The following is a 25831-nucleotide window of genomic DNA, read 5'->3' as shown; positions in this document are numbered from 1 at the left end:
CTTAAAATCCATTAAGTAATCTCTGTGTCAGGTTCTTACCAATATTCAAAGCGGAGCAGCCTGATACCTGCAGGCCTAACAGCAGGTGTATCACTCCTGTTTTCTACCTGGAGACAGCAGTCACAAGACAACACATTAACTACACACTCCAAACACGCTAAACGTCACAAATCTCTCAGATCTCAAAACTCGCTCTCTTTCTTTTTCTCCTGTCTTTATTTCTCTCTCTTTTTCTCTCGCCGTCACTCCTAAAACTTCTCCCTCTTCCTAAACAACCAAATGTCATGACGCCATATCATTTTTGATTAGTCGACATGGTGCATTTTTCCACCAACACGAAAGGGCAATTTTTTTCGTTGTGGGGGGGGGGGTTTGGGGTCTTTTTTTGGCCATAATCAGAGAGTGCTCGCTGTGCTGTCCTTAGACAGTAAACGTGACGAAACTATTCAGGAAAAAACACGCGTATATATTGTTTATCATGACTCTGGTTTTACGTGGCCTATCAACACAATTTAAAAACTGGTATATATCTCCCTGTTGCTTTGTCATCTTGAAATGTGATTGCCTTACCACAACTACTTTAATCTTCCTCAGTCAAACAGCAGCACTCATGCAATTGTTTTGCCCCCTAGCTACAGGTGTTGTGCCGTAAAGCGATCGTCTGCCAGAAAGTGACTGCCACCCGCGGGAGTGCGCGCAGCTGCTTAAAGCTGTAGCTCCCAGATTACTTACAGCTACTTCCCTGCCACTGATATAAGATGCGGTAAGCTGAAGACAGCTTCAACCGTCTGTTGAAAAATAGTAATGCGACCGCACCGCATTTTCTTGTTAGTAACGGTAACGGCGTTGCAACGATAGAAATAGTAATTAGTTAGATTACTCGTTAGTGAAAAAAGTAACCCTGTTAGTAATGCGGTTACTTGTAACACCGTTATTCCCATCACTGATTGTTAGCTCATATTTTTTTTTAAAGATGTCCCTGTACTACACTCACTTCACAGTAATTACAAAGCAGCCAGTCTTCTAGTTTCAGCTCCAACAGCACCAGTTATGTATACAGGGACGTAATTTCCAGGGGGGTTGGGGGAGGGGGGTTATGATCCCCCCAATTATCAGACCCAACCAATATAACCCCCCCCCCCCCCCCCAATAAAATTATGAATTATCTTGCATAAATAGGCTGTTGATTTTCTTTAGTCAATTTCAGGTATTACCAGCAAAATAGTTGCATGTTTAATTATCTGGGAATTTACCCAGATTTATTTATTTATTTAGACAGATCTTGACCCCCCAGGGTTCAACACAAAGTTACACGGATGTATGTATATAAGGTTTTCCTTATCCTCATAATAAATTTTGACAACCTATAGACTGTCCAGTCCAGTTAACTTGGACTGCTAGATAGATTTACATTTGCTGATGAGTGGAAGCCTAACATTTAAAGAGACCAGTCGGGAAAAGCTGTAAGGCCTCCGGAGGTCCCCGAACCTTACTTTTATAACCCCGACTTCAATAACACCCACGCCTCTGTGCTGCTGCCTGCCTCTGCATCCTCCTTGCATACTCTCGGGAGTCTGCTGCGGCTGGTAGTCTTCTTGTACTTTAGTAAGCGGCTGTGAGCACACAGCAGAGAAGAAAACTTGGGTAAACTCTACAACTTGAGATGTGAAGACGCACAAAAAGGAGCGAATAGTTCAGGTAAAAACAGCTGCTTTGCTTAACTGAAACAAGGACTCGTAGGAGCAGGAAATCGAATTGGATTCCCTGCTAATGTGCATATATTTAATTTCAGGATGCAAAGGATATTGTTCTGCAGTCTGGGCCTGCTTGTGAGTAGTTGGCACATCTTTGTGTTTTGTATGTTTTCCTCTTATTACATTTTTTGTCATCTTTTAAATTAGCTCATTTCTCCTCAGACAAACTGGCGCAAAAAAGATTTTATACCTGAAGCGGTTCACTTGTTTCGAGAAAGTAAAGCAAATCAGAAACCTTTTATTAGTCTAAAGGATTCATTTTGGTCGCTGTCACTTTTTCTCACTTGTCATTTTTTTGTAAACATGTCTTGTGAGCAGTGTGAGTTTTCCCAAAAAACTATCAGAATTTTAGAGAAATACAATGAACAGACTTCTGTGAAAGCAGCACAGCTGGATGGTCAACAGTTTTATTAATGTCTACTTTATATGAAATAGTCTTTTAAAGGAATACTTTACAAAAAACACGAGGAGGCTGGGCTGGTAGTGATATTATGGAGGACCACGAGTGCCATAATTATTTAACCAAACAAGTAGTTAAATTAAAAAAAGTAAATATAATTAAATAGTTGAAAGATAAATGCATCATTAATTATGGCAAATTAATCAAATGGGACAATCATTAATTTATTAAAATTCAAAGTAAGTAAAATATGCATTAAACATTTTAAATGAAGTGAACTACTTAATCATTATTAATGTATTGAATTTATTAATTACTTCAAACTTTAATTAATTCCCGGCCCAATTAATTATTTAATGATGTATTTGTTTAATTCATTTTGGCACTCGCTGCACTCCTCAGTAAACAGGTGTTACATTTTGTTAATATACTGCAGTGATACGCCCAGTTATCTTTATTATTTTATACCTTTACATAAACACCTGTGCTTGTCTTACAGGTTTGCTTTCACAGCTATAAAGCAGGTGAGGCTCTCTCTATCTCTTCACCCATGATTTAACTTAACTAGGAACTGCAGTCATTTATGATACATATGATTAAAATGTGTGTTTGTGTGTGGGGGTGGGGTATTTTGTTTTGTTTCACCCCAATGATGAATGATCATGAATCAACTGCTTTGTTTGTCTGAAACTGCTTGCCAGTGAATTTTGAGCCTCTGATAATGTGCAACTGCAAAACCACTTGAATTAAATTTGAAGGTCTCCACTTGCACTTCAGTCCTAGCTACTATAGTTTTGTTGTGTTTTTTTTCTTCGGGAAAACGAACAACTAAAATAAAAATAACTAAACTAAATATAAAATAAATATAAGAATAACAAACCAGAGTGGGATGCAGGACAGTAGTACAGGTGGGTTTTTTGTTTGTATGTTTATACTATTTTCTGGCTGATGGTTAGTTGTAAATAGCATAAAAACCGAAGCTGAGTACTGGCAGGTGCTTTAAACCCTAACCCTCCTCTGCATGAACCGAGAGGCTTGGAAAATGGACATCATTATTTGGCTGGCGACTCGTTCAAATGTTGAATGAAAAATTTCATTAGATGTCATTTGTATGATAAACAAGCATGTCTGGCCTGTTCTCACAAATATAATTTGTCGTGTTGGCACTGCTGATATTGTAACCATAATAATAATAATAACAAAGCCCCAGTCAGGATCTGGGCGGGATTAAAACTTCACTTGAATCTCAGTAAGTTTTAGTCTGTATTTTACCACTTCAGTTTGGCCACACCTCCTTACCTGTCTTCTTCTTTTTTTGAGCAGCCTTTCTCCTGGAAACCATCACCCAGCCTTGTGATGTATCCTACTATGCATATGTTCCTGACAGCCTGCAGTGGAAAAGGGCTGGAGAAATGTGTAAGCAGCGCTCTGGGGCGTTGGCTACTGTCTCTAACGCAGAAGAGAACCGGGAGCTTACCAAATTTTTAAAATCCTTGAACATCTCTCAGTCTGTGTGGATTGCCAAGAAAGTCATAACACGCATCACAAGTAGGTTTAGTAGGTTCTTTAAAACTTTGCATTGACATTAGTGCTGGTCCTGTTTTCTTTTTGCTTTTCTTGTCCAGACAAATTCCTGCTTACTTAATCATTTAAATGTTTTCCAGCTGTTTACAGTAAAAATAGGATTGCAAAGTGGTTTTTTTATAATTAGCTCCTATCTTTTCCAATATTTGTGACAGCATTTTTTCTTAATAGTCTTTTTTTCCCTCTCTCTCTCTGTGGTGACACCAAAGCGTCCTCCAAGACCCTCATTCTAAATTTCACTGGGCGCTCGAACAGGAAGCATGCCCGTCTTCTGTACAGCTTCCCCTCCATGGGATCATTGACTGTTTGCACCCTTCTGCGCTTCAATCCGCACTGCTCTGGACGTTCCACAGTCTTTTCATATTCCATTCCGTCATATATTAATGAGTTCCAGCTCCGTGCAAACCTGAACCAGGGCAAGCCCGTGCAGCTGGCTCTGCTCGTCCATGGCATTCACGGGCCTTACCATGACGCCTTCAACTATGATGACTCCTGGCACTCTGTCTGCGTTTCTTGGAGCCAGAATGGTGGACGCTGGGCAATATATGCTCACGGTCACGCTGTGTCTGCGGCTGAAGGCCTAAACAGTACGGACAACATTGGACGTGGTGGCCTTTTCATTATCGGGCAGGAGCAGGACACCTTTGGGGGGTCATTTAAGAGTGACGAATCATTCTCGGGGAGCATAACAGAACTCCACATTTGGAATCGGGTACTGAACAGCAGCGAAATTTCCAGCATGGAAAAGAAGTGCTCACTCGTTTCCTCTGGGCTGGTATTCAAGTGGAGCGAAGCAGCAATGGAAATAGAGACCTCCCTTACAAAGCAGTGGAGTGACAGCCCATGTCAAGGTACATTAATCAGGATGCAATCAGACGACATGGTCAAAAGCTGAAGGGTTTTTAAAGGCTATGTATTATTAAAAGTATGGAGTTTTGTGTTATTTAGACTATAAAAGACAAAAGAGACTCAATCTATCCACAAGATCCAGCGGTAGAATTACTTATACTTGGTGTTTGCAGTTTAAGTAGGTTGGCACTGGGCCTGGGTGGAGCTGCTGTACAGAAAAACGATTACAGAGAGTCCATTTGAAAGTCATTTTTGACTGCAATCATTTCAGTAACGTCAGACATAACAAAAGATCTAAGCTGGCCTGTTGTAGTTAACTCCACCTATATTACTGATATAACCCTCAGTCTCTGTCCCATCATCTTCTACACCCACATTATTACCCAGTCATAACGTGATCACATCTAAAAAGTCTAAAAATGCTTTGACTGCTAGAACCAAAAGCTGCTGTCGAGTGATGTCATGAAATAGTGAAACTGTTTAACTGCACAGAAGCAGTTTAATCATAAATGACATCTCTTAGTATTAAAAAAATGTAACTAAAACTGTTAAATGTCATTCATTTTATTTTTATTGGCTCTTTTACAAAATCAGATCATCAACAACTAGATGTGTAAATATCCTGTGATCACATGTTATGTCGTGTTTGCTATAGTGGCAACCAATGACAACCATTTATTATTCAAGTTTTAAACATTAGTAAACAAACGCAGGCACACTTTTTCTCTCAGCATCTGTCTCCCTCCCTCCCTCCCTTCCTCCCTAAAGTGAATAAGGGAGCTAGTGACCAAGTTGTAATTGGCAGCTGGTGGGGCCGCTGATGTTTCTGGTAAATGCTTTTTGACTCATATCACCCCGAGTCCCACCCTTCAAAACAGACGTCTCCCCTTCTGACATCATGGTCTCTAATGAGCAGTGAAATTCCAGAAATCTCCCTTTCCCTGCTGGAGCCGAGCGTGTAGAAAGGCAGCGTGTTGGAATTCAGTCACTTATTTTCTCTCACACAATCAGAATTGAATTGCAGGTCTTTTAAAGACTATCTCTGTGTGTTTGTGTGTATTTAATGTAATCAATGTAATGTTTGTAGGGTGGCTGTTGCCTTCCTTCAGTTACTGGACTTGAAAGATCTTGGCACTGCCTGCTACTCTGTCAGGCGGGTTCATTTTCCCCTCTCTCTCTCTTCCTCATCAAACCATCTCAGACATACACAGTCCAGCATCAACATTAAAAACTCCTGCCAAATACTGGCTAGATCACCATTTGTACATCCAGAGCAATTATGGCTTGGCGTGGACTTCACAAGGCCCCGGAAAGCATTGTGTGTTATCTGGGACAGAGGCGTTAGTGGCCGATCCAGTCCTGTGAGCTGGAAAACGGAGCCTTCAAGAGTTTACACATGTTTTTCCAGCGCATACCACATATGTTCAGTCATATTGAAACCTGGAGAATATATGGGTCAAGCCAGCACCTTATAAACTCCTGCTTCTAATGTTGTGGCAACAAGGTATAACATGGAAAAGTCCTCTATGGATACAAATGATTATTATTAGAAATAATATCAGCTTTACACTTTAGAAGTTAAACATTGTTTTATACTAAATAACATCATCTAGCAGTTTAATAACCATGACTGTGCTTTAGTATAAATAAAAGCAATAACTTTGATCTACAGCTCCACTCCTGCTCAGTTTGAATTGAATGCCAGCACATGCCAAGACCAGTTTCATTCAGCTTAGCGCTCAGACTTTTCTTTTACTGGAGAGCTATGCTGAATGTGGTTTGGTATTGTATTGCTGCAACAAACAGGTCTTCCTGGGTGTGATCAATTTACTAAAAAATCCAAATACATTAGCACAGCGGTCCCCAATCCCCGGGCCTCGGACCGGTACCGGTCCGTGAGTCGTTTGGTACCGGGCCGCGAGAGTTGAGGCTCGGGTGTGAAATGTATGGTTTTCAGGGTTTTTATCGGTTTTCAGCGTTATTTTGTTATCGTTTTTATCGTTAACTCGGTTTTCCTGGGTCTTTTCACGTGAGTTATGAATAGTCAAGTCAAGTCAAGTCATCTTTATTTATATAGCACATTTAAAAGACATCAAGTGTCAGCCAAAGTGCTGAACAGAGGGATAATATAATAAAAGAATTAAAATAGAAAGAAAACATTTAAAAAAAAAAGAATTGTAAGACATGTAATATGTAGAAGAATAACTCTTCTTTTTTTTCAGTACTGGTACTAGTTTTATTTTGTCGGATTTTTCCGCGACACCTTAAAGGCCGGTCCGTGAAAATATTGTCGGGCATAAACCGTGGCGCAAAAAAGGTTGGGGACCGCTGCATTAGAGAATATCGGTGGTCACAGTTACTTTTAATATTAAATCCCAGCAAAAAGATGCTTTTGAGCCGTGACTTTCATCAGTATGGCTACCTGTGGTGCTCCAAAACCTCTATTTGTCTTTCATTGTCAATCGGGCTTTTAGTAATCCTCCAAACCATCACAGTTGCTGGCTTTTGAGTTGTATATTAAGGATTAATTGTATACTCTTATCTTTAGCTAGAACAGGACAGTGTCCCACTTTACCCCAGTCTATTTTAAAGGAGCTCAGTCCCAGGAAAGACATGTTTCTGGATTATATTTGTTTCCATAGTATAGTTTTAAATAAAGCAAAGTCTTTGAGCTGCAACATAACATGCTGGACTATCCTCATGTATTAACCAGAAAATTTAAAACGCACCCTCCGAATTTGATGGCCTACATAATGCCCTTCATCATTTCCCATTATGTCGACCCCTCAGCCACCCCAGCATCCACCTGTAGGCTCCTGGGGATGGTTAACTTTTACTCCCTAGTTTCTATTATGTGTGCCTGTAAGATCATGGATCAAATCATGTTAAGAGGCCTAATCATTTGTAAGATGTCCTTTAATTATTAATATTTTTTTTAATTAGTTTAGTTTAGTACACCACTTCCCTAGCCATTTGCTTTCCCTGTCTTAATTTTTGTTTTTTCTTCTGATCCTGGCATCAAATTCATAACAATCATAAATTCTTCCTCAGAAAAACTACATTTGATGAATGTAGTTTCTGCTATTTTTAATCAAACATAGGCTTCAAAAGATTCGCTGATCATTGCATTCTGCTTTTATGTACATTTATTTACATTCAATAAAACAGATTTAGTATGATGTGTTGCAGACCACAATAAAAGCTTACGATATGTGTCCAGATTCTGCTAGCAGTGAATAAAAACTAAGAAATACATAAACATATATATATGCATACAGTGTTTTAGTATACAAGTAAAATATTTTAATATGAATAAAGCAAAACAGATTTTAAAATGCTACAATGGACAAATAGATGCCTAGAGTGATAGAATAGAATAGAATAGAATTTAACTTTATTGTCATTGCACATGTCACAAGTACAAGGCAACGAAATGCAGTTTGCATCCATAAGTGCTTTAGCCATAATAGATATATTACAAAAATATATTGGCAATAATATAGATATATAGATATATTATAGAAATAGGTTTGTTAGGTATGAGGGTGCAAAATATGGGTCTATTATGGGTATGCATGTTGAGTAAAATATCCAGAAGCATTTGCTAACTATAAATGAGTAATTTGAAACCATGTTTAATTTACTATTAGTGCAATATTTATACTTAGCCAAGTTAACAAAATTTCTAACGGGGAGAGCAGGTCAGGTTATGCCTATCTGGGTCAATTTGAATTCACCCAGTTACACCTTATTATATTGTATTTGTAGACTTGTTGATTAGTTATAACAAGCTTTTTTTAAGCACTGCTGTGTATTTTTAGTTTCCTGTATGAAATGTCTCACATTTGCAACATTTCTCTATTTTGTATTATCCAAACTACTGTCTATCAGCATAATATCAATATTTTCGATTTTCAACAGCTTAATAATATGTATAAGCCTCACTATTCCCTTCACCATGTTTGCAGAGAGCCGGAGAACCGATGAAGAGTGCGGCATTTTTGACCCCGTCACGGAGCATTCCCGCCTAGCCAAATGCAACTCCTCCAGAGGAGCTGTCTGTCAGTATAGGCGAGGTACAGACAATAATTATTGTGCATCAACAAATGTGATTGAATTATGCAATTCAGTTTTTAAATTATTTTTAAATAGGTTTTCAGGGTGCTGTGTGTGCTTTTGTGTGCTAATGGATTGCAGCATATATTTTTTGTCCGTCTCTGCAGAGAAGCTGGGTGTTTTCAGTTTACCAAAGACACCCTTCTTCAGGAGGCTGAACAAGGATCTCATCAATAAACCTGTGAGTCAGCCTGTTGAGCTTTGAGGTGGTTATTAGGTAGTGCAGTGGTTGTACAGTCTGATAAACTACCAAGTATTCATGTTAGTGAGCAGATCACCAAGTTAGAGTAACAAAAATCCCCCAAAAGAATATTCTTTGATCATTTACGTTTCATTTCACTCGCTGGTCCCACGTCCTCATTTTGGGGTTGACAGTGTTTTAGTAGGTAAAGGTGAATGGCTTCGACATGAATTGAGCTGCGGTTTGGGAAAGGCCTCAAAGGGGACTGGCGGCGGCTCCCAGGCCTGGCAGATCGAGAATGACAGCTTGTAGAACTGGGGAAACATATATAGATAAGAACCAGAAGGAGCGTGTCTGGAGGCGTGGTCCCACTCCTGAAATTCTGATACTTTATCTCCAATTAAGCTGTTTTGTGGAAGATGTATCCAAGACAAAATTGACACACTATCTGATCCAATTTTAGGAGAGTCATCATCTCAACTTTGTACATTTGTTAGGATCAAAATCCCAGAGAATCACCTAAGAATGCTTGGTGAATAGAAGTGATTGAAGTATAAAAGGACCAGTGAATCAGCAGTCAAGTTAATGTTATAACTTTGTTCTATTCTGTTTATTCAGGTAACAGGGGGGGTGGGTGCTAACAGCTCCTGGGACAAATTGACCTTGCTGCAGCAGCTGACCCAAGCTGTCCTACATAAAATAGAGGCGAGTGGCCCGCTCCTCCTGACCGCCAACGATGTTTTCTACCTCTCTCAGATGATGGACGTAACTCCACCTGCTAGATTTCACTCCGCCGGAGATAATGCCACAGAGGTCATGGTGTCCATTGCCACCAACTATCTAAATATTGCGAGTCTGATCCTGGAGCCACGCATGGCTTCACAGTGGATGGGTCTGACGGATGATGGGGTGAGGCGTAATGTTTCCGTGATGATATCTCTGTGAAATCCTCCAATTTTTTTTACTTAATTAAAATTGTGTGTTTACTAACATTTTACCTCCTTAAATTATTAAAAGCATTGTAGCAAATTAGTGTACCCTGGGATTTAAGCGCATACGGACTATGAGAACCTTATTTAATCTTATTTAAGTTGTTTCTTAACTATACATAAGAAACCTGTTTGCATCACTTAACAGTCTGTGTTTCTATCCTTTATTTATAATGCGGATTTAGATTTATTTACTTGCTGGGTGCACCCTGGATATGTCACCATCTATATCTATCACAGGGCCAACACACAGAGACAACTATTCATGCTTATGTTGCACAAACAGGCAATTACATAGGACATACAGGCCCCAGCCAGCTGGTGCATACATAACCCAGGACTCTGTTGCTTTGAGGCGCCCTGCTTACTTACTTAAATATAATCTACTCTCCAAAGATAGCTCTTCACCTCCATTAACCTGTGTTTGATCCATTTGTTCAGGTCAACATTGGCCCATTTACGCTTGTCAAGACCATTGATAAGTTCACTGAAGCTTTTGCAGAGGTGCTTTGTACTAAGGGGAGAAGCTTGAGTCTTTCTACCAAGAATATAGGTGAAAGGACACACACACACACGCGCGCAATGATCGAAACATTTGGTGGCTCTTGGCTTTTTAACTTATGGTTTCTGTTAATATTTTCATCGCATCTGCTTGGCTGTCAGATGTGTACATGAAGTGGCAGAAGCTGTCCCAGGAGAGCTGTAATCAAGTCTACAAGCCATCTGCGTTTGGTTCTCACAAGCCCAGCAGCAGTAGCCACGATGAGTTGCTCATTCCTGAGACCGAGCTCCAGAGGATACACACACTAGGTAGTAAACACACACACACACACACGGAAATGCACTTATTCTAGAGGCTAACTTTAACCGTTAGTTTACACTACAAATGCTATAGACACATATTACATTGTTAGATGCTCACCTAGATGAACCACTGACCCACACAGTGTTTTTGTCCACTATCTCTAAACAGGATATGAGGAGGTGATATTTATTCATACCCATTACAACCAGTTCAGTGACATTGCATCAGGAACAAAGGAGTCTGCACTGAGTGACCAAGAGAAAGTGAAAAGGTTTCCTGTTGTTTTTTTCTCTGTTTTTAATGAACTGTAATTTCTTATCTTATCTTTGTGGTCTGGTTTCAGCCACTTTTACTCTAAAGCATGGGGATTAATCTGATGGTTGTAGTTTGAATTGATTATGTAAGATGTATCTCAGTGATAACCATTGCCTGTTTTCCCAGAACTCTCCCAGGAGATCTAGCATCGGCTATCATATCAGCCACGGTCCGCCATGCCTCGAACCCCGAAACCATACCTGTTGCTGTCAAGTACACCCTTTCATCGTCACAGGTGGCGCAGCCTATTGTGCAGAGGATGTCACACGGCATGATATTAGCAACTATGCAATTTTCATTTATTAAAAATAAGTTGCAGCATTTTATTTTACAGTCATTTTCATCACTTAGCAAGCAGCACATGGAATAGAAAGAAATAGTCATTTAAAAAATAAGCCAAAGTTTGATGACCGACCACAGATAAATTAAAACGAGGATAAAGATTAAAACAAATGCAAACATATGATTCTGTTTCTAGGTGGCGTATTCAAAGAGAGTTATTCCTGTTTGTGCCTTCTGGAATTTCAGCCTGACGTAAGTTTGACCAACAGCACAGTCACATAAATATGCCTGAAAATTGTATTATTTCAATTAATTCGATAAATGATACAGGAAGTAGCCTATTGTTTGATGTTTTAAAACATGTCACTATCCCTGCAGGATGTCTCAGTCCTAAATATGAGTGTGATTCTTTACCAGTGAGTGTCTGTGCTTGTGTATAGGCACACGAATACCAGTAGCTGGTCCAGTGAAGGCTGCACAGTGATCCTTGATGTCGCTAGCGTCACGTCCTGTTTGTGTAACCATACAACAAACTTTGCAGTGCTGATGAATTACCTGGAATCACAGGTAACTTGAGCTCGATTGTGATGCCCTCATTTAAATCACGCACATCAAGTTTTAGGTTATTTAAGGTAAACTGGGAACAATTTTATAAAGGTATGAGTTATGTGGTACATTTTTTTTACAACATGTATATTATGATACATTTCATATTCATGGTAAAAATGGCGTCGCATATCCGGAATAATAAAAATAATCAGGGTTTAAAATGAGGTAAATACAGTCTCAGACGTGTCACATTACACCACATCTTTATTAATTTATCAAATATTAAGCCAAAATGTGAAAGCAGTGTATGATAAACTAAGTGCACTGTTACTGCTTCCATACATATTAAGATGGTAAGTGGCTGTTAAGCAAATAGAAGTGAATAAATGGTCATTGATAAGTGTGAGCACCTCTATAAAAGCAGACGTTTTAGCAGTTGGCTGGTCTGGAGCATTCAGGTCTGCTTTCAAATTCAGATAATGTTCAGAGAAAACCCCAAAGCTACACTTCACGCCTCAGTTATGATGCTAAAGTTTATGAAAGTACATTTCATGAACATTTCATGCATTTCATGCAATTTTGCATTTGCAAAATCACAGTTGTGCAAGCCATGAGACCCAAGTGAAGATGTTTGGCCAGAATGCACAGAACCTCCTTTTGGAGAAAACTAAACACAGCATGTCGGCACCAACACCTCATACCAACTGTCAAGTACAGTGGTGGAGAGGTGATAATTTGTGCACCTAGCAGCCGTTGGTTAATGACAAATGTAGCACTTTTCTACTCTACCTGAGCACTCAAAAAGTTTGTACAACTTACCTTATTAGCCCATTCGCACCTGTTCATAAAGGAACTTTTTTTCTATGCTTTTTCTAGGTAAGGGCTTTCTATCTATCTCACCTTCATACTCTGATAGATGCAAATGAGAGCAACTTGGGCTCAGTAGTTTGCCCAAAATGAGAAAAATGTGAGAAACAATTAAAGTTACTTCAAATTATTGCAGATCAAGGTGGTTCTACAAGCTGCTGGGCCTTAAGTTGCACTTAATTTTTCACATACTGCTTCTGCATTTTGCTCTAGTTTGTGTTAAATAAATAGTGATGTGATATAGTAGGTCTTTTATTGTTCATCTAAGACCTGGTAAGGAATACATTTTGAATAAACGTTCTAATACGGTATAGTATTATAGCTGATGGAGGATGTACTTTATTCGTCTTCAAGTCGAAACGTCGAAACGTCTTCAAGTAACTTAAATAAGTCCAGACGCTTTTCTTTGCAAGCTCCTTTGACTACGATGACCTGGATGACTGAGAACCTTCACAGACAGATGTACTTTATTCTTTATTATTGTAGGGTTTTTAACTTACAATACAAAGCACTTTGAGGTGACTGTTGTTGTGATTTAATGCTATATAAATAAAACCGAATTAAATGTATTTGAATTACTTTTTACCGTGACTGCTTGTCTAAATTAAGATCCAGTTTAATATTCGATCTTGGGGATAGGATTTGCAGTACATGATGTGTGCCAGCAGGTGTCACTCATACTGCGCCTGTTGTGTTGAAGGATGTAGAGTGTAGTACAGCTATTCTCTCTGTTTACCTAAAGAACATAAAAGTTTGTAAGTTCATCAAAGAACAATACCATCAGCAAGATTTTGAGTTTATAAAAATGCAACCATTTATGTATAGCAATGACGTAAGAAATCACTTTCTTTCGTATCAAATGAGGGATTTTTCAGATATGGGACGGCTGCTCGTCAACCTCTAGGACTCTCTGACAACATTCTCCCCTCTTTTGTCTCCCACAACTTGCCTTTCCTTTCTGTCCCAGTGGAGTCCAGAGGAAGAGCTTATTTTGACCAAGCTGACATTCATTGGCTGTGGCGCATCTCTGTGTGCTCTGGTGGTGACCTTGATGCTGTTCACTGTGCTGGAGTAAGTAACTGATTTTTCCTGACCTGCTTGCCTATGATGCGAAAATAGCTGCCTGTTTTCTGTCTGCCTGAGCCACGGGACGCAAGGCAGCCTCACCTTTTTCTGTGCTGCTAAACACAGCAGTCACTTTTTACACATGGTGTCAAGCAGATGCAGTGGTTCTGCTATACATATTTTATGTTGTATACTGTATTGTGTTGCTCAAGTACCTACATAATTTTGAAAACAGGATCATCATTATTTCCAAAGTCAAAATAGCAAAGAAATATTATAGTGGTCTTGAAAATGCTAAAAACTTATAATTTGGACTCATTATATGGAATTTATGAAGCACAAATATCATTTAGGCATTTTTTGTGTATTTTTTACACCTTTTTGGGCGTTGCCATGTTATAAGAAAGACACGCTGAGATAACTGATCAGTAGTAACGCTGCTGCGGCTCTGTTCCTAAAGCTATGATGGTATTGACTTGCGCTAATCCAGTAATTACTGGTGTCTACATGTGAGTCCACCCTGAAGGTTTATGGTGGCATTCTGTAGCTGTTAATTAACATTACGGTCATTGAGGGATCGCGATCAGCTGGAGAGGAGCTGCCTCGGCAATTTACGACTGCCCTAAAAACAGAGAGCGCAGGCTCGCGTTTCACGCGCGCTGATGTATGATGTACATGTGTTTGTGCGCTTAAATTCACTCGCAACCAGAGACAAAGCTGAGGCTCACAAAGCCGAGGACGCTTGTATTCATGCGGCGGGGTTACAGTGGTCTCAAGCAGTGATGCGGACATGAAATGAGCCTGATGGGCAGATAATGAGAGGCTCTCTAGTTAATTTACCTCTCAGCCAGTTTCAGTTGTCTCTTGTTTTTCTGTTTTCTGTTTGATATTTCAGTCTGAGATGGAAATATCCAATGTATTGAAGTCATGTAAAGATAATACGAGTAGTTGTTTTGATCTTTTTGGGTGTTTGAGGAAACGGTGACATATATGGTTTCTTTATTGTGGTGCCATTGACATTTTCAGTTAGTTATGCGAACAGGTGGGGAGCACGTTGTCAGTATTTTACGTCACATCTCAGAACCAAGTCAATCTGTGAATTAGTGAGATTCTGCACAATTCTTAGTTCTGCTCCTTTACTCTGTATGAAAAGCTTTTCTTTTATCGAATCCCTGCAGCCGCCTGAAGGCAGCATTCCAGTTAACTGTTGATCAATCTGCAGCTATTTTTGAGAAGTGTAGCACCGGAGCATAGTGATATTATGTACCGGCTTCCCTTCTTGTTTACCTTAATATAGTCATGTAAAACACACAAGTGCAAGATCACTACACATACCATAGTGTCTGTTACAGCTATCTGTTTCTTGTGACCAGATATTTGGCTCATTTATGACTGGTGGCTCCTCTGTCTTACATTTCGATTGATGTTATTGGTGACATGTGTTAAACAGCAGTGTTGCAAAACTAGAGAAATAGGGTAACAGTTTTGTGTAGTGCCGACGTGGGATAGCTTCCAATTTTGTTGTACTATTGTACTAGGTATGACTGCACAATGACAATAAAGATTTATCTTATCTTATCTTATCTTATCTTATCTTAGCAGTATAACTGAGATAGCATTCGATTGGTGCAGTGCTGTTTAAGCAGGCTCCATAGCATATATCTTCCTTTGGATGAGGTTTTGTTATCCCCCTCTGTATCCACAGTATCCCCAAATCCGACAGGACGTCCATTCACAAGAACCTGTTCGTTGCCCTTATCTGCGCCCAGGTGATTCTGCTGTGCAGCGGCTCAGCCATTCACAACAAGGTAAATGTTATGTTGATTTTTAAAAAGTAGGTTTGCAGATTTCATAACCTTTATAGAGGGTATCATTAAATATTGTCAGAGTTACACCTATTTGCAGTATTTTTACAGTGAAACGAGCAAGTGATTTACATCTAGATTTAAGAAAATACAGAGCATTTATAACACCTACATATGAATTGTGCAGTATTTAGCTGAAGCTTAGAAATATTTGAAAATGACTGTCTAAATGAAAAAAAACATGTCTTTAGTTGGTTTTTAATTCCTGTTGCAAATAAATCCTAATCATTAATTTACACAAACTAACATTTGCTGAATAGAGGCTACATGCATACAGTTATCTGTGATCGTGGGATTGATAATGATGTCAACGGGATATTTAGTCTTAAACATACAGTTTAAACGTTTTTCATGTGTGTGTGTAGTTAAGGCCTGTAGCCATTCTTGACTTTTATTACTTAGTATCACTAATGCAACTTTCATCTCATAATGACCAATCGTATGTTTATGCTTGTGCTTGTGTGTTTTAAGGTGGCTTGTACGCTCGTGGCGGCGCTGCTCCATCTCTTCTTCATGGCGGCATTTAGCTGGATGCTGGTGGAGGGTCTGCTGCTCTGGAGCAAGGTGGTTGCAGTCAACCTAAGCGAGGAGCAACATATGAAATATTACTATCTCATCGGCTGGGGTACGGTTACATGACCGAACCAAATCGTTCCTTATTGTTACACATGCACACGGGCTGCCAGGTTTTTGTTGTGGTTGCTGTGTGTTGTTGCAGTTTCAAATTTTTTTAAACCTCTCAATCTAACCAGGTCTGCCTGTGCTGATAGTCACCATCACACTAGCGTCAGCCCCGAGCAAGTACTCGGCCGATGACTACTGCTGGCTCAGTCTGCAGAATGGCATTATCTGGGGTTTTGCTGGGCCTGTCATCTTCATCATCATGGTCAGCAAATTAAATTATAATTAGCCGAACTGATGTTGTTAAAATAGAGCATAACAGGGATTATAGTTTTGTACTATAAAACCTAATGTTGCTACCTCTCCTTAGATATTTGTATTTACTTTCTTTTTTGACGGTCTCTGTGGAGTCTATGCTTCTTCCTCATTTCTGTACTCTCCTGATTTTATTTTGAAGGTGAACATATTGGTATTAACCAGGGTCGTGGTCATCACAATCTCCACAGCCAAGAGAAGGTCCATCATGTTGGCCATGGGAGCCAGTCCGGTGGAGCGAGCGTATGAACAGATCAGGTACCGACCACAAGGAGGCACCATTTGTCCTCTTTTTAATGTGTATCGGCCTCGGCCAGAGGCCTTGAAACGGACAAGCTGTAGTCGTCAAGTGATTTTCTACTGCATTTTGTCATTTTAAATCAGTGGCTTTTGTTTATCAGGCGAGAGAGAGGAATACTTTTGAGTGGATTTTATTAGTGATAGCCATATAAAGGACTTAACTGACTCTCAGTGTTTAATAGCGTTTAAGTCATGCCAAATTGCAACTGTATATTTAACTTGTGCTTATGTCATAGAAATAATTCAAACTATGGTGTTGTTTGGAATTGAAAGATTATGTTACTAACTGACAAATTTATATTCTTTCTATTTAAAAGAAAAATATATAAATACATATGATATGTTTGTTAACTTATTTTAGTTTGGATTAATTTAGTGTTAATTTGAAATGTAGCATGCGTGCAAATCACTAACTAAAGTCCCGGAGTTTTGTACAGTTAACTTTCCTTGTTCCATACCACGTACCATTGCTAAACCTGCCTTGGTACACTGACGTCTCCGTCGCTGTTGCACTGTGATGTCCGTACAAAAGCACCATCCCAGGCTGCGTCCCTGCTGTCTTTTCACTTCAGTGTGATTGGAGTAAAATCCTGCAAGCTTCTGTGTGATCCTAGCAGATGAAATCATGATTGTGGGCGTGTTTGAACCTACCTTAGTCCACTGGGGCTCACAGTAGGTGCTTTATGAAGGTTTTCAAAACAGGCCTTGAACTATTTGCCTGGGTGGCAGCCATCTCGGAAACTCAAACACATTCCTCCGCTGAATAAACTAGGGCCCCGTCGCATGCCATGTCACACACACGAGAACACACAGACAGCTGTTGCGGTTTGGCGGTCACCTAAGCGGAACGCTAATTCCACTCTAAACAGAATTAAGGTGGATTTAAGGTGGGAAGTTTTCACCCCGTGAGCCTTCCAGCTGTATAGGGTTGTATATGGAACAACCGGCTCACCGGAGCTTCTCGGTTTTGACAAAAAAACTAATAAAAAGTTGGGAAAGTTGGAAATTGAATAGAAGATGATCAGAAGGAGAGAATGAAAGGAAATAATTAAATACATTTTACGTGGTTTGCTCAGCTCAATCAGCTACTTTAGATTGGTGTGATCGGTTGTTGTGTTTGTGGGTACAGGGCTGCAGTGAAAGCAGTGTTGGTGTTGCTGCCCATCCTTGGACTGACGTGGCTGTGCGGTGTTTTGGTACCTCTATCCATTGTAATGGCCTACGTCTTCATCCTCCTAAACTCCCTACAGGTACACACACACACACTCAGCTCACAGATGTTGCGTTCAGTGTGTGAAAGTCTCGAAACCTAAACAATATTTGTGAAAATAATATCAGTCGTGACTGCAATACGTTTACGCATGCAAAAGCTCGCCTGGCGATCTGTATTGATTATAGCGTATAGAAATAATACGCTTGTTATTTACACTATAATTACAATGAGACGTCTTTTGAAATAAACAAATCCAAGCATGCATAATTCTCTCAGTTGTAATATCTCCAATGAGAGAAGTACGTTCATATCGCTGCACACGTATTTTTGAAAATCTTGTCATAAAGAAAAAAAATGGAATAAGGCTGTGGCGAAAACTTTTGAACAACTTGAAAAAAAAGTTCAGACTTTTAACAGCTTTTTTTCATCAGTGAGAAACAGAAAGGTTTTCCATTATACATTGTAATTCTGCCCTTCTCACATGGTGAGGGTACACAGACTGTCAAGGTTTTTATTTGTCAGTGACAAGGCTGAGGCAGAAAGGGGAAAAAAAGAGCTCCGGTCTGGCTTGTGTTAAGGAGGTGCTTCATTTTAACAAGGAAAGTGGGTTTGTATTGTTTGTTTGATTATTTGTGTTTTATGTATTCAGAGGTCAGCATTACTCTTGCTTTTTTGTGCCTTATCAACGTTGGTTTTTAGGCTTTTAGTGCTGAAAGTTAGCAGTTCGACTGCCACAAACTTTGAACAAAGATATATATATATATATATATTTTTATCGGCACTGTTTAAAATAATACAACAAAATTCATGAGGTGTGTCTGTGGCCATTACAGCTCCATTTTAAAATGGTCACAATATGAAACAAACAAAAAAAAGAGTTATCTGAAGCCTTACTTTCCTCAGCAGTGATTGCGGGGAAGCCTCGGAGATGAAATCGTGTAATTCTCTCACTGCAGCGGGCGGCCCCGGGTCAGCCAGCCTCGGCAGCGTCTCCAGATCTGCTGCTGCGATTTGTAGTTGTCTTTTAATCAGCTGTATCTTTAATTGAGTTGTATATTTAAAGGGGAAATCAATAGAGGTTTCAGCTGCGGTCTGATCATTACGTCCGGCTCCTTGGTTACCATAAATAGTTTCTGTTTCTCCCTCATATCTCATTATATTTTTTTCTGTGTCGACAGTAATTAATGAAGAAGGTTTTCTTTCTGGGCTCTTATTATACAAATGCACTGCTTTGCATGCTAATGCATAACATGGATTTCTATTCTTTTCCATGCAGCAGCGTGTCTGCCGCTGTCTAGCCTCTGTTATTCTCTTGGATCTCTGGTTTTCTTTCCAGCAATGTATTGTGGGTATATTGCAAAATGGCAAGACGGCTCGCCTCAGGCCTTAGGTTTAAATAAAGAAATGAAATATTTGCAGTTACACTTTTGACATCACAGATTACAAATAAAATTTCTTAATATTAAATACTTTCTTTGTCTTACTACATACTTTCAAAGGTAATGGACAGACCATGCATGATTCCTTTGTGTGTTTGTGTGTGTGTGTCTTGGTGCTGTTGGGATTTTTGGGCAGCTATAAGAGGCCTGTAGTAATACCCAGCTGCTCTGTGATAAAAGAGCTACATAGTGGCTCTTTCAGGAACCCTACCAGGCTGCGCTCTGCTCTTTTGACCTTGCTGTTCTCACTGTGACAATTAAAGATGGAGAATTTTTACTTCACCTATGAAACGAGCTACCAGACAACATGCTAAAAGCAACGAAAATTAAATAATTAAAAAGGTTTAAGAGGGTTGTTGGTGTAAATGTGCTCCAACATGCTCATATTTGTGCTTTAATTTTCTTTACTGACAAAAATCAGATAACCTGGGGAGGAAGGGGAGTCAGCATGGTATTTTTACTTTTCCTATTCGCTAAAAGTAACTCTAAGTTGTTCTATCAGTGTCTGCTTGTGGGTGTTGGTCAAACTTTTGTCCATACTGAAATATCTTGACAGCTGCCGAATAAACTCTCATGACTCTTCGTACAGAAATTCATTGTCTGCAGAAGATTTTTGATTTTGGCCCCACGTTGTTCAGCCGAGTTTGGATATTTTTCTCTTGCACGACCGTGAAAAATCTGGTACCATGATTCGTTCTCCAGTGACTGAATTGATGAACTGATCCTGTAATCAGGACAGTCATCATTAATTATTCCTCCTCAGCCATCTCTGCTTGCAGGTGCCACTATAAACCGTTTAACTGTTATCCCTACACTTTTGAGTGACTTCTGTTCTAGGTTAGGTTCTGTGTGAGCATCTGTTTTAAACATATGGTTGAATAAACAATTTTAACTTGCAGAAAACACTGAAAGATTCATATGATTCTTTTTTGGTCAGCTGCAGTTTATAGAATGTAAAAAAAATTAAAAAAATGAAAGCGCAAAATGATACAAATTTTCTTTGCAAATTTTTATGATTTGAAGGTTTAGGCTTAAAGATTTCCTTGTGTTTAATTGAGCCTGTCTTTATATTTTAATTTTGTTTAATGACCCTCTTAATATGTTAATTAAACCTTGCGTTACAGTGTATCATTACGGTTGTGTAGATATTGCCTTCTGTAGTGTCATGGATCCCTTTGGTGTGGGAGAGTCCAGCAAAATATGGTCCCTCTGTAATGATGCTCGTAAAGATGATGAAATGTGTAAAACCTTAACAACGATGCATGCACAACCTGAGCTAGTGAGTGGGCGATAGGAATACGATTTAAAAAAAAAGAAAAAGAAAAGCAAATAAATAAATAAGAACGTTCAGGTTTTTTAGGAAATCGTTTTTTATTTGCAGCTGTTGTATTTTCAATGGGCCAGCCAAAGCAACATAAAGCTTAAGCGGCAAGCCTTTACTGTTAAATCAATAAAACAGATAATGTTGACAAGCCTTTTTCATTGCTCTCCCTCGTGCCCTCCTCGCTCGTCTTCTTCCTGCTCCCTTCTTCCTGAAGTATGTCTACCCTTACTGTTATTTCTCAGTGCAAACCAGCTGCAGCGGGCCATTATGAGCAAACATACTGAAGACCGGGCACACGGATGCACTGTACGTCTGCTTCTCTTTGCAGCGAGGGCTCCGAATCTCAGCCCTCACTGCTGCTTCGTTTCGGGTGAAAGTGTCCGACATGTGCGTGTCATCTGTGCAGAAGTTATTTGAGTTGTTTGGCAAAACAAGAAGGCAGAAATGTTGATATTTTTCTTGATTGGTCCGATGGCTCGTGTGTTGTGCTTTCTTGTAAAGCTATAGAGAAGTATCTTTATTTTAGGGAGTATCGGTCAATGCGGCACTATTGTAAACACTTCTAATACCCAGTAGATGTAAAAACCCACAGCAACAGCTGCAAGTCACATTTCATGTCAAACCAAACACATCAGAAATGAAAAACTAATATATTGCATTTTAGTTTTTAAAGAGAACCATGTGGAGTTTGGAGCAGATATGATGTTCCCCCGACTCAATTCTAACTTCCTGCTCTGAGCCGGTAGTTTTTATGAACATCTTCACCATAAATGCAGACATGCCTCATCTGCCTCCTTATCAAGCTAGAGATAAATAGCAGCGAATAGCGTGCGCGCGCGTGTCAGCGAGAGAGAAAAGGGGAACAGGGGCTCTTTGGGGAGGCCATAAATTGCTCCATCCTCCGTCATCCAATCTCTTGGCAATGTCATTCAAAATCCCCTCACTATCCATTACCTGGGTATAATAGGCTCCTGGCCATGCAGTGTCCATCTTATTATTAGCCCATAACTTTAAACTATCAATAACTTTGAGGTGCCGAGAGAGACATTGGGCGGGCGGGGGGGATGAAAAGAGGCAAGGGAGAAAACAAAGTAGAGAGGAAGGAAGTTACGGAGTTGGAAAGAAAATGTTAGGGTAACGATCGTTCTCAGTAAGTCGTGGAGAGCGCAGTCCCGGTGGTTTTGGGTTTTTTAAGAATGCATCCTTTTATTTCTGTTATGGCCATTCGCTTCCTGCGGAGGGCAGCCCTGTGCCTAAATATATAGAGAAATCAATGAGAGAATTTATCTGAGCTGTTTCATTCATATCACATTAAGTTCTTTTATATCATAGGAATTGATGACAACAACATTTTCTTTTCTTTTTTAATGACACGAACACGGCGGCGAGTCTACAGGTGTTCTGTCCCTGTGGGATAAAGATGACTTTAGAAGAGATATTTGTGCACGCCAAGGAAGAATGAGGCAGTTGTATGCTGGTTTGGTTTTGCCAAAAAGTCGGTCCATGTAACTGTCCCCTCCCCCTGTCTCCGCTCCTTGCTTTTGCTTATGATAACATCGCATTGCACTCCAGTTACTTCACCTTAGATGCTCACAAAGTAAATAAAACACTCCTGATAATCCAAAGGAAGACCGAGGTGTAATTTTAAAGCAGCTTTAAAGGTTTCAAAAAAAATATTGTTTGCATTGTAATGAACTCCCCTACTCAGTCCACTTACATCAACACACATTTACACGCGCTTGGCTGGTGGACGTCAGTATGCATTCATGATACAGATATGATCAATAGAGTCTCGCACCGCTTATTGATTTTTGCCATATGGGAGATTTGCTGTATAAGTGAGCCATGCTTTTACAGCATCTGAAGCGATTGTTCGAGAAGAGGTGATTTCTCCTCTTTTGTCAGTAGGTCAGAGACTACAAAACATCAGAGATTACGTCTGTAAAAAAATTGAGATTAAATTTGATGTTAACAGATTTAGTGTAACTGGCTGTTACTGCATTGACCGGACTTTATAATATGCTAATATCTGACCTCTGCTCATGCTGACTGACCAAGTGGAAGTGAAAAACCACAGCAAATGTTTTTAAAGATTAAAGTTTTTTGTTAGCTCAACCTTCCTCGTCACTTAACGAGCTCTCAGCTGAAAAGTACTTAATGTTTCCCCAAAATACAAACCGACAGCTTTAACACAGAATCACCGATCTGTATCCAGTTTTGCCTGCCAACGCTTTATCCCTTTCAGGTAAAAATGTCTCAAACCGGCAACATGTATGTATTTAAAGGACCTCACATTCAGTTTTAATTCCACTTCCTGTCTGAATGTGAGATGAGGTTTTCAGTGGTTCGTCATTTTTAACATCTTTGCACAGTGTATTTTTTTATGCTTTCATTTAAATTTGTACCAGCTCAGTTAGATATTTGCTGATAGATCAAGCAATGCGCTGCCTGTGCAAAAGTGTAATTTTGCTAATGGTCCTCAGCTTTGCCATGCAAACATCAAGTCAAAAAAATTCAAAAATTTAAAAAAGAGCAATGCTCTGGCTTGTAAATATTTCAGAGCTCAAATTAATTTTCCGTTTCTCATGTTGCTTGTTTTTTGTGCAAACAAAGCAAATGTTGTTATTTATTATATATCTTTTACCTCAATTCAAAATAATCTCACAACAAAAATTTAAAAGAAGAAGGAAAGTGTATGCAAAGAACCTGCACATAGTTGTACATGTGTGATCCTGCACTTTGATTTCTTGTGTAAAGTCTGGCTCTTTATTTTTTATTTTTTGCTGAACATAACGGCCCGTTAAGCATTGCGAATGTCTGTGTGCATGTGTATCTGGACAATGTGTGTGATCGCTTGTCACCGCTACCATCAACGCCCTACAAACCGAGGAGTTAGAAGTTATTTTAATTTCTCATTTGGCAGAAGAAACCAAAACAGCAGGACCTGGATCCAGTTTCACAGTCAGGCATCTCCGGCCCATTCATCTGGACCTGCACAACTGGCCCATTCACAGCCACAGCATTCCCCTCCTGTACTCCTTCTTATATTTTCCTACTGTACCATTTATAACTGCGGCTTGCCACGTTTTTTTATTTTTATTTTTAGGAATGCTACTTTTAAATGTATATATACACTAAGATTTTTGTAGAAGTTATGCTCGTGGAATTTCCGTTCAATGTAATCAAACAAAGATTCAATGAAACGCGTGCAAAATATCAGTCAGCAAACGTTGAAGTGGTCCAAACTGTGTTGTAACACAGTTTTACTGCCTATAAACTCACTCTGCAAACGAACGCAGTGACACAGTCGAGAGTGTCGACGTGCACACATGGCAGAGCTCTCACTGGCCAGATTACGGAGGGAAATGTTTTTCATTTTGGACTGTTTGAGAAAACAGGAACCATATTCCCCTCAATTCCCCTGACATCCTTATTCATTGTCTGCCGTAGCGCTGATCACACGCAATTTAAAGCAGCGGCCATCTCTCCCAGTACAGTGGAATTTACTGGTTGCACAGAGATAGCGAGTGATTGTGAATATTTCATCATTTCTTGTATTAGTTAATATGCTTTCACTAATTATTTTTTTTTCTAATTATTGAATTGAATTTTAATTCCTTATGTACTGAAATAAACGAAAATACTGCAACTTTGTAACATAAATATTTTGCGTACAAATTATTATTATACAGCAGTGGGTGATGAAATGTTTAAATTAATGTAGTCATAGGTAAAATCATGGAGATTTATTTATAAATCCATATTTTAATGAGTCTGTTGGATAATTATGAACAAACAAATAAATACACTTCTTTCATTGTTTGCATTCCCACTGCCTGGGAAAATAACTTTCCCTTTGAAAAAGAGTCCACTGTTTGCGTTGCATTCTCAATTACCAGACGCGGCATTAAAACAATATTCAAACGGGATACCAAGGTCAGCACCGATTCCCACCATGCCCGTCTGAGATGGCACTTATAATGAGGATGTAGCTCAGCTGTTTTTTTTAAAGTAGTATATTTATAGTGTGTTTTGTCTCAACTTGTACTTTTTATTTTTTCCCCCGTTGCCTCTTTTCATCTTTTTTTTGTTATATTTTTTTAATGTTTATTTTAGTTTAAATAAACAACATTAAAATTAGAGCTGTGCTGCAATATTTCATACAACCGCTTGTTCACCTGTTTGAAGGGAGGATTTCTTACACATGGAGAGGCTTATTTCACAACCTTAGCATCAAGGTTTGTGTACAGAAAATACGTTACTAAAACGTTCACCTAAGTACCCTTGAAATTAACTGAAGGGTAGACAAAAAAAAATCAGCCTTCATTCTCATAGAATGTAAATATTAAGTCTAGGGAGTAAAGACACAGACCGGCAGAACCAAAGAACCAGCTGCAGTGGTTCAGATGGGGAAGGACTGATTGTTAGGGCGGGGAGTTCTCTTGGAGAGATCAGTTTTAAAAACGAGCCTGGGAAAATAAAGCGGCGAGAATAATAGGCTTCCTGTCAAAAGAGGCCAAAGAATTTCTGTCATTGCTCTTGCCGCCACCCCAAAGACCTCTCCTTGTGTTAAACCTGCTGGCATTTATTTGCCTTAGAATTACCTGCCAGCTCAATTTAGTAATAGACTGTGTCATAAGAAAGCAAACCATCCCCTTTGCCCCCTGCCCAATGGTAACTATGTGTGTGTGTGTGTGTGTGTGCATGTGTGTGTGTGTGAGAGAGAGAGAGGGAAGGCGTAAAAGAGAAAAAAAGAGTGTAGTTATGCTCAATGGCCTTAATGCATGTTATAGTTTGTATTTGATTCCATGCTTTGATGCTATTAGTAATATATATTTCTCTGTTTTTGTGTGTATATGCATGTTATCCCATCAGCTGACTCTAGACTTCATGACCTCACTCATCCATCACCCCTGCCGCCTTCCCCCTCGGCTAAGCCACGCAGCTGACAGTGTCAGGAACAATTCCGACACCCGAAATTACCCACGTCGAAACAAT

General features: G+C 39.4%; 2 protein-coding genes across 2 annotated transcripts in view; one reads left to right on the top strand and one right to left on the bottom strand.

Annotated features, from left to right (window-relative positions):
- The window catches only part of camsap2a (calmodulin regulated spectrin-associated protein family, member 2a), a 345786-nt gene that overhangs the window by 74379 nt on the left and 245576 nt on the right, over nucleotides 1–25831 (bottom strand). The gene's annotated exons all lie outside the window — the stretch shown is intronic.
- The window catches only part of LOC146502480 (adhesion G protein-coupled receptor D2), a 91139-nt gene continuing 66680 nt past the window's right edge, over nucleotides 1373–25831 (top strand). The window contains exons 1-20 of the mRNA XM_085132490.1: nucleotides 1373–1698; nucleotides 1793–1829; nucleotides 2654–2678; nucleotides 3478–3702; nucleotides 3948–4589; nucleotides 8556–8663; nucleotides 8811–8884; nucleotides 9503–9793; nucleotides 10315–10426; nucleotides 10537–10683; nucleotides 10847–10949; nucleotides 11120–11228; nucleotides 11472–11527; nucleotides 11716–11842; nucleotides 13659–13762; nucleotides 15462–15564; nucleotides 16093–16246; nucleotides 16374–16507; nucleotides 16700–16815; nucleotides 17987–18107. Coding sequence (XP_084988616.1) covers nucleotides 1794–1829; nucleotides 2654–2678; nucleotides 3478–3702; nucleotides 3948–4589; nucleotides 8556–8663; nucleotides 8811–8884; nucleotides 9503–9793; nucleotides 10315–10426; nucleotides 10537–10683; nucleotides 10847–10949; nucleotides 11120–11228; nucleotides 11472–11527; nucleotides 11716–11842; nucleotides 13659–13762; nucleotides 15462–15564; nucleotides 16093–16246; nucleotides 16374–16507; nucleotides 16700–16815; nucleotides 17987–18107 — 2787 coding nt within the window. The 5' untranslated portion in view covers nucleotides 1373–1698; nucleotide 1793. The remainder of the gene's footprint in view (nucleotides 1699–1792; nucleotides 1830–2653; nucleotides 2679–3477; nucleotides 3703–3947; nucleotides 4590–8555; nucleotides 8664–8810; nucleotides 8885–9502; nucleotides 9794–10314; nucleotides 10427–10536; nucleotides 10684–10846; nucleotides 10950–11119; nucleotides 11229–11471; nucleotides 11528–11715; nucleotides 11843–13658; nucleotides 13763–15461; nucleotides 15565–16092; nucleotides 16247–16373; nucleotides 16508–16699; nucleotides 16816–17986; nucleotides 18108–25831) is intronic.

This window comes from Neolamprologus multifasciatus, chromosome 15 (genome assembly GCF_963576455.1).
Source record: "Neolamprologus multifasciatus chromosome 15, fNeoMul1.2, whole genome shotgun sequence".
Taxonomy (NCBI): domain Eukaryota; kingdom Metazoa; phylum Chordata; class Actinopteri; order Cichliformes; family Cichlidae; genus Neolamprologus; species Neolamprologus multifasciatus.
Note: the sequence above shows the minus strand (reverse complement) of the source record. Positions and strands in the feature narration are given on the sequence as shown.